Source organism: Caenorhabditis briggsae (assembly GCF_000004555.2).
Source record: "Caenorhabditis briggsae complete genome, chrIII, whole genome shotgun sequence".
Taxonomy (NCBI): Eukaryota; Metazoa; Nematoda; class Chromadorea; order Rhabditida; family Rhabditidae; genus Caenorhabditis; species Caenorhabditis briggsae.
In genome coordinates, this window is record NC_013490.2 from 8,544,338 (window position 1) to 8,558,391 (window position 14,054).

Below are 14,054 nucleotides of genomic sequence, written 5' to 3' on the forward strand. Positions count from 1 at the left end.
TGCCAGGGTTGCAATTTAGGCTCCGCCCCCGATACCGCCCACTTTTCTCCGGAGTTTTTTCCCCGGAATTTCCGGGGTCTCTCCGAAAAATAAAAAACACCGTGTTGCAGATCAATTTTTACTGTGGGGAGCGAGACTCCAAAAAAAAGTTCGGAAACATCATAAGACATAAGACCGATTCGAATAAAAATCGTTTCGAAGCGAAATTTTTAGTTGTAGGTGTTTTTGCCTGCTCAGGATAATAAGAATTTCAACATTTTGATTTAAATAAGTTTCAATTGTCTAAAGTTCCTTTCGTTGATTTCAGATTACTGTAGTCACTTTTTCGATCGAGCCCGTTTCGATTCCCATTTTGAAATATGTGAACTTCCTGTTTCCCATGATGAACATTCATAAACCAACGACAACCCATCTATGTTTCTCTCTTCTTTCTCCGCCTACACAGATGATTTTTTTGGCTTTATTTTTCTGTCTTCTCTTCCGTCTCTTCATTTGAGCATTCGTTTCGTTAGGCAACGTTGCATTCGTGTTCCATTCCCTTCCGCTTCAGCCTTCTTCTTTCACTTCTTTTTTTGCGAATTCGCTCTCAAAATCCAACTTTTCAGGTGGATTTTTTTTGAATTATCTTCACTTTTCGAGTTTTAAAATTATTACTATTATATTTTCAGAAGACGATGAGCGATCCGTGCGAGTGCTTCTTCGATCATGAGTCAGCTATGCAAAGACTTCTAGCTATGGTAAGAGTGCTAATCTATTTTCTTACGTCAGCGAAATAATGTGCTGACTGAATAGTTTCTGCAGAGTTCCAGAAATATCAGCAAACAAAGAAAATAATTTTGCAGCTGAGAAACTCTCAAGCCGACTGCACGGATACCGGATGTGACAACGATGGATTGAGTGGTGGAGGAGGAAATACAATGTTCATGTGGACTCTTTTGTGGACTTTTATGGCGATGGCACTTTATGTAATGAGACCAAATTCAATGAGATCGGGAACACGGCCAGAGGATGCTGTTGAAAAACCAACTGGAAGTGCTGGAAACAATGTATGTGAACTATATTTTAAAAATTCATTCCAGTAATTGACCGGTCAATTTTTTGCTTTCTCATCAAACTCACACAAAACACGAAAAATCATCACGATGGTTTTCTTGACTAAATTCTATAAAATTATGTTTCCAGTCAAAATTTTTCAGAATAAGAAGGAACTTTGAAAAAAGTGTCTAATTTTCAGGACAACAACCCACCGCCACCACCTCCATCCGTCATGTAAATATTACTGTCACCTGATATTGTCGGATTAAAAAAAGTGACACCTGAAAATCTCGGAGACGGCGCTCGTGTCGATTTACGAGGGGGCGGAGCGAAAACGGATACTGTAGTTAACAAATTTATTTATGTGAATTTAGTGGGATTTTCTGAACAAAATTTTGATTTCTTGGTATAAAAATGATCGTTAGCATCTCTAGAATCTATTTATTAGCAAAAAAAACTAAACTTAAACGCGAAAGTAGCTCGAACGAGCCGAAATTCTGAAATATTAAGTTTTTGCCGCACTTTTTCGTAGGTCAAAAAAAGCAAAAGTTTTCGAATTCTCAGGTGTCATTTTTTTTTAATTCGACAATAACCCGCTCCATTGTCTCCATTCCTCTGTATAAATTCAAAACAACTAACAATACGAACATCTGTCGTAAAAAAAAGAAAACAGTAATTTTTTAAACACACTTGTCCAATGGGTCTTTTCTACCATTCATTTGCTTTTATGTTTTTTCCCTGTGCTCTGGGTAAATCTCTTCTCTTCCAGTTTTCTATGAAAATCACTGGCCAACTAGTCGTCAAATCTGTACATTTTCTTGCTGCTTGTCTCTCTGGGAAACTACCATCAATAAAGATTCGAAATTATCACATTCCCTGACAAAGCTTACAGAAATTTCAAATGAATATAATGAGCAAAAAACACAAAAACACGAAGTGAAAAGCGAGGTGGTGTTGTGCTGAAACATTGTAAGAAGGAAAAGAAAAGAAAAACAGTCAAGTGAATGAATACATGAAAATCGAAATTTGAAGATCGAGTACATGAACCGAGGGAACGAAGAGTATAAGATGGTATTAGAGTTTTACTCCAAAAATATATTGCTAAAGGGTTGAATTATGTAGCCGTGGAAAGAGGGTGAGAGGTTTAGGAAAAAAAATGGGAATTATTCAGATAATTAGAGGAAATACGGAGCAACAACGCGATCTGGTTTCTCTCGATTTCCATCTGGAACTGCATTGAAGTATTTGGTTGAACGCTTGTTTCCGTCGATTTCGAAGACAGCGGCGGCATTTCCGCAACGATAGCAGTAGTTGGGAGCTGTAAAAATACATTTCTTTGACTAATTAACGAAATAGAATATTACAACAAATATAGTGATGTTACTAACCTGACCAAACCGTCGCGAGTTTCTCTCCAAACATATACTTGAATCCCTCGTCGACAAGCTGATGAGATCGGCAAAGAAGTGAGAGATTATTGTTCACCAAGAACTCTTCTGTCACTCTCGCACCAAAAACGAATCCGGCTCCTCGTTGACTTATAACCCAGTCTTCCACCTCATCATCTGGATCCGACCACATAATGTCACAAAGTGGACCCTGAAAAATCTCCAATTAATTTTCGATTCCTTTATAAGAAAACTCGCTTTGTTGGGAACTTCTTGAGCTCTGTCCAACAGCATCAAGCTGTCGATTGTTCGGATATCTGGGGAAAGTCCTCCATGTACGCAAAGAACCGAATCGTCAATGAGAGCACCGATTGGAAGCACATCGAACACCTGGAACACCAAATTGATATTTTTGCAGTCAGGAGCTCTGTCTTACTTTGCAGAACCATTTGTGCACATTTCCGTGTCCGTACTTATTCTGGCATTCGTCGTAAAACCCGTAGACGTTGGAGATCCTTCGAGACTCGTGATTTCCGCGAAGGAGTGTAATGTGATTTGGGTACCTGAAAAACGTTGTTTTTACTTAAAATTCAAGATTTCGAAACTTGTTTAAAAGAACTGAAAATAGCTTACTTGAGAAGTAGGCAGAATAGGAGAGTAACAGTTTCGAGACTGTAGTGTCCTCGATCCACATAGTCGCCCATAAAGACATATTTTGTGTTTGGAACTGTTCCGCCTGAAAACAACCAGTGAATATTGAACAAAAAATATAGAAACATTAATTCAAAACACTCACCTGTCTTGAAAAGCTCTAACAAATCGTAAAACTGTCCATGGATATCACCGCAAATTGTAACTGGTGAGGAAACTGGAACAACGTTTGCTTCCATCGAAAGACGGTCTATTAAGCTAAGAAATATATAGGATTGATTAATGATTGGTGGAATTCCTTACGTTGCGCAGAGAGCAACAGCATCGGACTCTGGAAGATATTTGCACTCGCTGGCCCATGTAATCCATTGCTCTGGCTCGATCTTCCGGGACCTATTAATGTAAATTTTTGTTTGGTTGGGTTAAACATTTTTTACCCTATCAGATGAGACGTGCTTTTCTCGAGTTCTCCTTCATCGCATACCGAAACTCGCAGAATATTTTCAGCTACTCTGTCGATCATTCTACAACAAACTTAAACAAAAAAAATTGTGTTACCAGTTTTGACAAAGAAGATAATGATAAGGCAGAGAACCAAAAATCGATAAAGAAATATTGTGATTTGCAATCAATCGACACCATGATTCATTTGAAACAAAACAGAAAACCAGAAGAAAAGTATCCTAAAACGGAAAAGAAGTGTTAAGTGATCAGAAAGAGAAAGAAAACAACAAACAGAACAATTGAATTTACAAAATTAAAACACTACAAGAAATTCTAAAACCAGAAAGTAGAAAAGAAAATATCAAATATTCATAGAATACTGATTATCTGTGCTCTATTCATTTACTGTGATACAACTCCAACTTGAGCAGGTCTGATCGGCCGTTCTTTCAGACTGTATCCGATTTTCGTGCAGACTTCGATATGTCCGACTGGTTGCTTAGCCTGTAACAAGTGATAATAGTTGAAGGCTAAAAGAGTTAAAAGCCTTACATTTGCTGATGGAATTTGGAAAACGGCTTCATGAAGATTTGGATCGAATTTCTGGTTGGTTGGGTCGACGGTGACAAGCCCATGCTTTGCAAATGTCTTTGCCAACACAGTCCGTGTCATAGAAACTCCCTCGAATAGATCTTTCAACGCTTTTCCTCCAGACTCCAATTCTTCCGGTTTCACAGACTTGACAGCAATGTCAAGAATATCAGAGACCTCCAGCAAGTCTTTACAGAACGATTGAATGGCGAAAACTTTTGCATCGTCGGTCTGCTTGATACCACGACGGCGTACGTTTTCTGTCTCAGCCAAAGAACGTTGATACTTGTCCTGAAATCTTAGTTTCTAGGAATTTTTTCTGGTTAAAAATGTATTACCTTGAAATCCTTACTCTCTGTCTGTACTTCATCATACTCTTTCAGTAAAACATCAAACGCTGCTTTGGGAATGAGGGTTTTGTCTTCGCTAGAAATCGAAGTCAGAACAACTTCTTCGTAATCGACGCCTGGAACGATTGCTTTTCATTGTGACTCGTTATTCAGAAGACAATTTACCACTCAGTCTCTTTCCGTTTTTCTTGATTTCATAATTGACTTCTTCTGAAGATTGAGCAGCTGATGCACTGAATCTTTGCACTTGCAATTGGTTTTGAGCTTTCCTGAACAACATATTATTCGTAATCTCCAAATTTGAAGGTTTCACTTACAAAGTTTGGCGAACAGCTTGTCCAACGAAAGCGACACCCTTGCGAAGCATTTTTTCTGCAAAAACAGACCTTAATCAGTGTTCGAAAAATTCGAAAAACAGAAGAATTTCAGAATACAACCCAGATGCGATGAATAAAGTCCAGTTCAAACATTTCATCATATCGTGAAGAGCGCAAGCATGTCTGCGACCTGATTCTCTCGTTGGCGCGAAACACGATTTGTCTGCGTCTCTTCACTAAATGCCCGTGTTGTCCTAATTTGCGCGCGCGTTTGAAAACGATGCCAACGTGGATGTAGGAGGCATAGACAACGAGGCTCACTGACAACTGTTTTCTGAACTTTAGTAGTTCATAAGGATCAAGTTCGATGCCGAAATCTAGATTGCTGTGAGATAGGAGATATATGCACAGATACAGTAACCGTTTTCAGTGTCGTAAAAGAGAACCTATCCAAGTACAGGACAATAGATGGGGAACGAGAAGAAGGGTTTGACGGTCATCAGGAATGGAATGATGAAGACCCATTGGTTTGTGAAATATCAAAAGCTGAAAAAGTAGAAATCTTTTTTAGCTATTAGACGCAATATCATATTTCTACAAAGCTGTTAAAAACAAGTTCTACTCAGAAGTACGGTCATTTTTGAGCTATCTTCTACCTTTGGGTAGTGAGGATGGAAGACTTCAAGCTATTCAGAGTCTTCTTCTGAATACATCATCCGAAGAATCGTTGAAAGTTAGTTAGACAACAATTTTAGCTTTTCTTTACATTGGAAATTAGGAAGCTCTTCTTCTCTCTGTTGCAACTGGCAGTCGTCCTCTTGTTGAGTTTGTACTTGCTCTATTCATAGATTGTCCATTTTTGGAGCGTAGTGGTACAAAATCTTCATTTTTTATTAATAACGAGAAAGTTCAAATTCAGGTTGTGCAAACTCTGCTCACTTTCCTCCTCACATGACACCATTGATGCTGGCTTGTATTCTGAATAATTTTAGTATCGTTCAATGCCTGTTGCTTCGAGGTCACACCATTCAGATTCCACACTTTCTTACATGTTCGTTTTAAAGGATCTCATCTAAAAAAGTACTGATTCTGACAGGTGAATGTCGGCTATGCAAACGCCAAACAGTGACAAACCGATCTCCTGCTCTTCTAGTCGACGTCATGCGTGCAATTTCCTCTGAATCGTATCTCTGGTTAGCCACAAGTGATGTCTTTGCTTCAGCATGCTCGATTGCTCATGATCTACAACACCTGATTAAAGATGATTGTTTGGAACACGTGGAAATCTATCGTCATCTAGAAGCAAATGTTCAACGTTTTCTGACACGAGTTTCAGACCAAGCATGGAGATCAGAAGAGTTCAATCTTCTGGTTGCAAATGTTAGTGACTAGATTCCTGAATACATGTATTCTTCTTCTATTTCAGAAGAGCTACTGTGACAAGCGAATGTCTGATATTTCTTCACCTCGCCTTCAGATGGCAATGGATTCTGAAATGAGACAATTCACATGCTCAACCAATTCACAGACAGCGTTCAAATCAGTGTTTCGAGCAGGTACCGAATCTTCGAGAAGATCTAGTTGACACTTAATTTCAGATTGGCTCAACTTTGGTAACAAGCCGAAACGAGACTTGTGGCGTTCACTTCGTGCAACTATTTTTATGCCAGTTATAATCATGATGCACATGATATCCCTTGAAAAAGGAACTACGATGGCTGTTCCACTTGCTCGATTTATTGCTCACATCACCACCTATATCATTTTCCTGATTCTGGCAATTGCTCGTGTAACAATTCCCTTTTATATAGACGGTTTTGATGGTATAGTCAATTTTTGAAAATTGTGTTAATCACTGTGTTTCAGGCATTGTAGTCACTCAAACCATTGAATACCTCATTTACGCCTACATGCTTGGATTATTCTTGGAACGAGGACTACTGTTTTATCGGGTTGGAAGTGCGGCTTTTTTCGCTTTCTGGTGGAGATGGTAGGATTTTTATTAAGGATTTTGTTTTGAACATAGTTTTAAAGGTTTGATGTTGTTCTGATTTCCTCATTTTTAATCTCGTTCGTCTTCTTCATTGGCACACTTTCCGAAAGAGAACTTTTCGATCCATCCGAAATAGATAGAATGCATTGGGTATGTTAACATACCGTATTTCCTCTAATAGAAGCCTATCCAAAATCGTCAATTTGAGCTCAATTATCTTGGTTGCTGTGAAAGATATCAAAAATTTGTCAACTGATAAACAATTTATCATAATATCATCAATATTTTATCAGTTGACCACTTTTTGATATCTCCTATAGGAGCCGAGATAAATGAGCTCAAAGTTGAAGGTTTGGGTGGTCTTCTATTAAAGGAAACATATACATTTTTACGAGTTTCATATCACATTTCAGCCATCGGGAGAATTTAAATTAATTCATGAGATATTCCTTTCGATTTCTTGTGTTCTTGGAGTTTCTAAATGCTTCTACTACATTCAAACAATCAAGGGAATCGGAGGATCTGTGGTATCCGAAACCCTATTGAATTTCCAAAACCTAAATTCATTCTTAATTTAAGATATCAATTGGAAAATGTGTCGGAAAAACGTACACATACCTTCTGATCATGGCCACTATTATTATCTCATTTTCTGTTGGTCTCAATATACTCGTCAGTCCATATTTGAGTCGAAAATCGATTCACAAAGAGAACACTCCAGAAGCCATAACAACGCAGTCTTATGATTCGTTAGTTTGCAAATCAATTTAGTTTTAAATCTCTCAATCATGTTTTCAGAATTGGGACATCGTCAAAGAATCTGTTCTGGTCGATTTTTGGATACCTGGGACCTTCAACATACGTCACAGTCGTTGGAAACACGGGATCCAACATGGACCCAGTTTCTCATCAACTCAATTCGGCAACTCTGGAAATTCTTGGAGCTCTCTATCACGGAATTATTATCATCACGGTACTCAATTTGATGACGTCACTGCTTGTCAAGAAAGCTGACGAGGTGCTTGATAACGAAGAAATGGAATTCAAATATACACGAGCAGCAATGTACGCAGAATTTGTATCCTGGGAGATGGCTGCGCCACCACCGTTCAATCTATTTTGTGTCATTGCTCATAGCCTCCACAGAAATTTGGTTAGATATAGATTGTGAAGAATAAGGCAAAACTTAGTTTCAGAATCGTTCTTTGGAACAAAAACCAGCCAAAAATCAGGACGAAGTAGAGATTGAAGTTCAATACTTGGTAGTATCTGAAAAAGATAATAAGAGAAAATGTTGGTTTGAAATTTCAGAGTCTTCTTATCACTATGTTCAATAGATTCTGTGCAGCTAAGGAATGTAAATACAAAACAATTTGGAGATCCGAGTTTGATGTGAGTCTTAACTTTTGAATTATTTTAAGTCCAAAAAAAATTCCAGAAGGAAGAGAAACCTCCGAATCACGTTTCGTTCATGTCATCTGGTCTTCATGCTTATTCAATGGATAACACTTATGAAGGATGGAGAAAAAGAGAAACACGAAGGATGTTTGTTCCAGAATATGAAGAATATGGAAATGAAAGCAATAAGGAAGCTCCAAGACCTGAAGCACCCAAAGCGTCTACGGATACATCCAAAACGATGCCCACAGCAGATTCCAATAGAATGGCGGCGAAAGGAATCACATTTTTACCGGTTTAAATCGTTACTTTTTTCTTTTTCGTTTATAAAATAGTTTTGTTTCTGTTTGCATTTATTCTTGTCTTCATTAGTAAAACTCTCTGATTTTCAGTTTTGTGATTTTTGAATTCTTAATAATCAAATAATTTTTTTTTCGAAAATTGGAAGGATTACTGTAGGGGAAAATATTTGAAAATGAAAAAGGTTACTGTAACGGGAAATATCATATTCAAAAATGGGAAGGATAACTGTATTGAAAAAAAATCGAAAATGAAAAGGGTTACGGTAGGGGGAAAATCGGAAATAGAAAGGATTCTCAGGGGATTTTGGGCAAGGGTTGGGCGCTCACGCCTATTGATTTGGGCGAATTGCCCAGCTGGGCAAGGATTTGGCGCTCCCGTCCACTGGTTTGGGCAAATTTCCCAGCTGGGCATGGGTGTGGCATGGAGGGGGCATCAGTCTTGATGAATAGCTGCGCAAAAAAAAATCAAGAGAAAGGGGGCGACGGTTGGGCGAGCCCTCGCCCAAGCCTTGCCCATGGTTTCCGTCACTTAAAACCGAACCGATTAAAACAAACTTCTGTAAAACCTGTAATGGAAGAGCCCCTAATTGTAACTTTGGAAAAAAGTTCGTCACAATATGAAATACATTTTCCTGGTTAAAATTTCTTGAAGTCAAACATTTCTTGAAGTCAAAAATTTCTTGAAGTCTGCCAGGGACTGAACTTCAGTCACTGAAGTTAGAAAAGTTCTAATCAAAGATGAAATATATTCCCATAAAATCAAAACTGTTACTATCGGAAAGCTAACATGTGATTTTTGTGAGGACTACTGTCTTTTTGATGTTGAGACTGTTTGAGAAAAAGACAAAACAGGATGTGTAGCACATAATATAAACTGATAATACCGTAAACACTCTAATAGAACGCCACCCTGACCGTCCACTTTGAGCATGTATCTCACTTCTTTTGAAAGATATCAGAAAGTTGTCAACTAACAAAATGTTTATCATGATATCAGCAACATTTTATTAGTTAACCACTTTTTGACATCTCTCACAGAAAATGAGATACATGGTCTCAAATTTGACGATTCGGGTGGCGTGCGATTAGAGTGTCTACGGTAGCAAAATAGTTTGAACTGATATTGATTTTTTTTGAAAGGAATTATAGAAATTTTCGAATTTTTATTATACCCATCAAGTTTATACAGAATGGAGAAGATCGTGTGCTTTAAGGACACAGATTTGAACTTCCCTCGCATTTTACCGGCAACGACACTCCGAAATTACGGGGGTGCGCCTTGTTTAGCGGCTCCATTTTCCACGATATTTTCAACCTTTTTACGTTTTCCTGTTGTTTTCTTGATTTCTGTTTCGATTTCTTCTCAAAATGTAATATTTATGCGTATATAATTCGATTATTATTTAAAACTTCCCAATCCCTTTCTCGGTCAAAAAGCACAGATAATGTTGAGTTTCAGGTTGGGCAGATTCTGATGAATATGCACTGGATTATCTCTCTTCGTGGGACTCTAGCGAGGTTGGTGATTTTTTGACAGTTTTCGTGTATTTAAACCTATATTTTTCAGATTCCAAAAATAATGTCTTGCCAGTCGAGCGCCCTCTGTTGCTATCCCCCAAACCGCACGAGAAAGTAGCGGAAATCGGTGATTCAAGTCGATCTCAGGTAAGATAAAAAACAATATGTTCGGAGTTCAATATCATAAAAATGACATACTTGGAAAAGTTTATAACATTTGATACCAATGAATTTGCGACAGTCGCTTTGACTTTACAATAGAAAAATGTCTGGAAGTTCTGTCATTTCCATCAGTTCCGTTTTTAGCAACTATTGAGATTGTTCGAAATTTGTGTTCATGACTAATTTTTTATTACAGATCGCTACGAAGTGAGCAATCGGACAAAGAAGGCGACAGTTCTTCGAGGCAAGTCAAGATGGGCGACACTGGAAATCATGGATCACACCGCGCGCCTATTCAAAACAGAAGAGAGAGAACGGTATTCAATGGTGCAGAATTCTACAGTTATGGGTTGAGGCCGAGCCAGAAGGCGAAACACACCATCTCTAATTTTTTTTGTCATTTTTTGTGTATTTTTGTTGCAAATATAACATTTCTTGATTAATAAACGATTATAAGCTAACTGTTTTAGTGTTTTCAACTGAAATAGCATAACTGGAACAAGGAGCGTAGGTGCAATGCTAAGCCGAGCCCGCAAAAACGCGTTGAAAATGGGCGAATTGCCCACGAAATGGGCGCCCTTGCCCCTATCGTGGGGGCAAGGCGGCCTATTCGTTGGGCGATTCGCCTAAACCGTGGGCAATTCGCCCAAAATTACCTGAGTTACTGTAGCGAACAACATTCAAAAATTAAAAGGATTACGGTAGGGAAAGAATACTTATATTTGTATGTTGAGTGGTTTTCAATCCAAAACACAAGCCACGTATTTTTTTCAAATTTATGATGATATCAGAAAAATTTTTGAAATGAGAAATGCTCCATCCACTAGGGAGCGATGAACATAAATCAACTTTGAGAAGACATTTTTTGAAAAAGAGACTGATGCACTTCAAAAAAGAATACTTTTTTCGAACGCATATCACAATCGGTTGATTTCAGAACTAAAAAATTTCGCTGGCATTTTTTCTTTCATAAATTATATATGAATAGCATAATGGATGTCTTCTTTGGACGCCACTCATATCCAGGAAGTATCTTTTTCTTTCCGTTTGTCTTTGGAACAGTTTTATTTTCTCTCCAATGATTTCTAACCAACGATCAGGTGCTCCACAGACGCTTCTTTACATATTTTTTTTGTTTTCCAAGGCTTCAATTTGCACAGAATACGAGACTGACTTTTATCTCTAGAACAAGACATTTATTTACACCGAGAACTAACTGCTAATCATCCGAAATCTGTGTGGAAAAACATCATGAATAAGCGAGTGCGTGACTGAAAACAGAGTGCCAAAAGGAATTCTTGATTTAACTGTTTTCAGATTAAGGTTTCAGAAATCAAACCACTGCAAAAATACAAATTAATGTAAAGTTCTCGGTACATAAGATCCGTAGGTGGAATTCTGGTTCTTGGGTCAGTATATAAAAAGTTTGGCTATTTTCAGAAGACATGCTTACGATTTTCCTTGATGACTCATACCAGAAGTCGTTGCGCGAAAAGCCGGAAAGTGTCTAAGCGACACTCTCGTTTCCGTTTTTTCCCTTTGTAGAAGAAGGAAAAGGATCACTTGGGAGCTTATAAAACGATTATTCATAGAAGGCCCCTCTCACGAATTGTTTCAGTTTCTTTTGTCATTTGAGAATAGAAAAGGAAGCATGACTTCCGAAATGATATTTTAGATATTTAAGAATTTTGAATTCCAAGAATGTGTGATTGTTAGAAAAAAAAAGTGACTCTGTACTTAAATTCATTCTAGTCCATTGGAAACAGGGCTCTCTGTCTCCGTAAAATTGTATCCGTAAAACCGTAAAATTTGCAAAATGACTGTTTCTGGCAATCAATAACTTTTTTTAGTACCGAAAAATCGGCAAAATTTTTTGGTAGTTTTGAGATTTTTGTTGTTAAAAGTGTGAAAATTCATAACTTTTGAATTATTGAATTGTAAGTTTGCAAGAAACTTGAAATAGCGCCGAATTGAGCCTAAAAATAGGTTTTTCTTGCCAAAAACAGCTTTTTTGCAAATTTTACGGTTTTTACGGATAATACAGAATTTTACGGATTTTTAAATTCGTAAATTTTACGTTTTACGGAATCCGTTAAAAATATTTTACGCCCAGCCCTGATTGGAAACTAATTTGCTATTTCTGAAATTATTCTTAGCAGAAATGAAATCAACGTTCTATGAAATTCGCTAAAAATTCCGGTTGATTCTTTTTTTGTAAAATTTTCAACAGAGTTGAAAACAGGATTCAATAAGTACCACTAAAAGCATTAAAATATACTGAAGTATAGATAATCTGTAAATAAGCCTAAGCCAGTCAAGGAGGCGTTTACGTTCTTTTCAGATACTTCATCCTAATTTTCTAACCATTTTCTGAACTGACAAGTTTTAGAATATTTTATCAACCTGAAAGTTTGCATAACTTTTTCACCGTTAGCCGACACATCCCCACACCCGTTTCTACTCATCCGCCGTTCAGCCGCCAATTGCCAGTTCAGAATTAGAAAGAAGCTTCTGATAAAAATTTCAGGAACGTATCGTTATTTGCATTTTTAGTGATTCTGACAAAAATCTCCCAATGCAACTATGAAAACCCAATGCAACTTCTGTTTATTCTTTCCCCAGATTAAAAATAATAAATTTTCTGTTCGAAAAATTTCTCCCAGAGTTCAAGAAGGACCTCAATTCCTGAACATTCGGCTGTTCTTGAAATGTTGACCTCATGACGCCACACAAATCGCCGACCAAGAGACTGAGCACTTTGCTTTTTTTCCTGCCACGTGAGGAGCAAGAAAAACATTACAACTTTCCGGATCGAGTTTCGGTTTACGTCATGTTCTGGAAAAAAGGGCTCCTTTTTTTTTCTAATCCAACAGGTCAAACATTTTTTGCAAGTCATCAACCAGTGTGTCTAGTCTCTTTCTTTCCTCCTCCTTCTCCTTCTTTCTTTTTCTCATCACATTCCCGTGAAAAAAAATAACGACACGCCCATTCCGAGCAACGAGAATATACGCACAAGAGAGTCAGGTGTAAAAACAACATCCCCGGAGCCGGAAACTCGAGTCATTCGAATAACTCCAGATGTCAAAGAAATATATTTCAATTCAAGATGTGTTCCTCTTTGATACTTGTACTTGTGTCGTCATTTCTCATTTTTTTCCCAATAAATGTCATGCAAATAGTGAGGGAGGGGGGAGTTTATAGATGAGAAACTGTATTATGAAGACGGTGTCCTTTTGTCCTTTTTTTACGTTTTCTTCTTCTTCTCATGTATTCATATTCATATTTCTGTAACCCAAAAGCTCTTACCGTATAACCTGTAATAGAAGGGTGCTCACATTGTCAAGTTTGAGCTCAGTCATCTCGATTAATGTGAAAGCTATCAAAAATATGTCAACTGATAAAAGGTTGGTGATATTATGATAAGCAATTTATCCGTTGACAACTTTTTTATATCTCTCACAGGAATCGAGATAAATTGACTCTAAGTCCAACGCCAAGGGAGCTTCTATTTCTGGTTTTACGGTACTTTCAAACTTCTGGGAGCTTTGAGTTGTATCCGAGATCCACAGGTTCGAAAGTAGTTTGAGGTCCATTTTGAGCTTATTGCTTTTTCAACAGCATATTCAAAAACCTTTTCATTTCCTCATCCCCAGTCTAGACCTGATAAAATCTGGCGGAGAGATAAGACCACGGGGAAAGCATAATTCTTTTCCCCGAAATCCATCTTGCTAGAAACTTGGAGGCGTGAGATTATTCTCTTTTCATTATCAAGAAAAAAGTCATGGAGAGAGGTACACATAAAAATAACAAATACTTGGCGCAGTGCCAAGATTTGTTGTCATAGCGCCGCCTCTAGCCAGTGACTTCAAACCTTCAAAGAATTTTGTTTTCGATTCCAACTTTCT

The 14,054-nt window shown here is 37.7% G+C and overlaps 4 protein-coding genes across 4 annotated transcripts; 2 read left to right on the forward strand and 2 right to left on the reverse strand.

The window, feature by feature from the left end:
• Positions 1-674: 674 nt before the first annotated feature.
• On the forward strand, positions 675-1,273 carry CBG09793 (the record flags this gene model as incomplete). Its single annotated transcript, XM_002641453.1, has 3 exons — positions 675-737; positions 843-1,046; positions 1,235-1,273. 3 exons carry the CDS (start codon positions 675-677, stop codon positions 1,271-1,273), a joined length of 306 nt encoding a protein of 101 aa, XP_002641499.1.
• A 937-nt stretch (positions 1,274-2,210) lies between these two features.
• Cbr-pph-6 lies at positions 2,211-3,597 on the reverse strand (the record flags this gene model as incomplete). The annotated part of the gene is made up of 8 exons (XM_045244138.1): positions 2,211-2,353; positions 2,424-2,634; positions 2,694-2,813; positions 2,860-2,986; positions 3,057-3,159; positions 3,220-3,332; positions 3,378-3,467; positions 3,512-3,597. 8 exons carry the CDS (start codon positions 3,595-3,597, stop codon positions 2,211-2,213), a joined length of 993 nt encoding a protein of 330 aa, XP_045094114.1.
• A 323-nt stretch (positions 3,598-3,920) lies between these two features.
• CBG09795 lies at positions 3,921-4,826 on the reverse strand (the record flags this gene model as incomplete). The annotated part of the gene is made up of 5 exons (XM_002641455.1): positions 3,921-4,022; positions 4,071-4,400; positions 4,448-4,575; positions 4,625-4,728; positions 4,777-4,826. 5 exons carry the CDS (start codon positions 4,824-4,826, stop codon positions 3,921-3,923), a joined length of 714 nt encoding a protein of 237 aa, XP_002641501.1.
• Positions 4,827-5,143: 317 nt separating this feature from the next.
• Positions 5,144-8,468, forward strand: Cbr-spe-41 (the record flags this gene model as incomplete). Its single annotated transcript, XM_045244139.1, has 16 exons — positions 5,144-5,163; positions 5,207-5,303; positions 5,348-5,509; positions 5,555-5,648; positions 5,696-5,827; positions 5,873-6,156; positions 6,203-6,332; positions 6,375-6,599; positions 6,643-6,766; positions 6,811-6,919; positions 7,183-7,296; positions 7,349-7,518; positions 7,568-7,922; positions 7,966-8,031; positions 8,081-8,161; positions 8,208-8,468. 16 exons carry the CDS (start codon positions 5,144-5,146, stop codon positions 8,466-8,468), a joined length of 2,424 nt encoding a protein of 807 aa, XP_045094115.1.
• Positions 8,469-14,054: the final 5,586 nt, after the last annotated feature.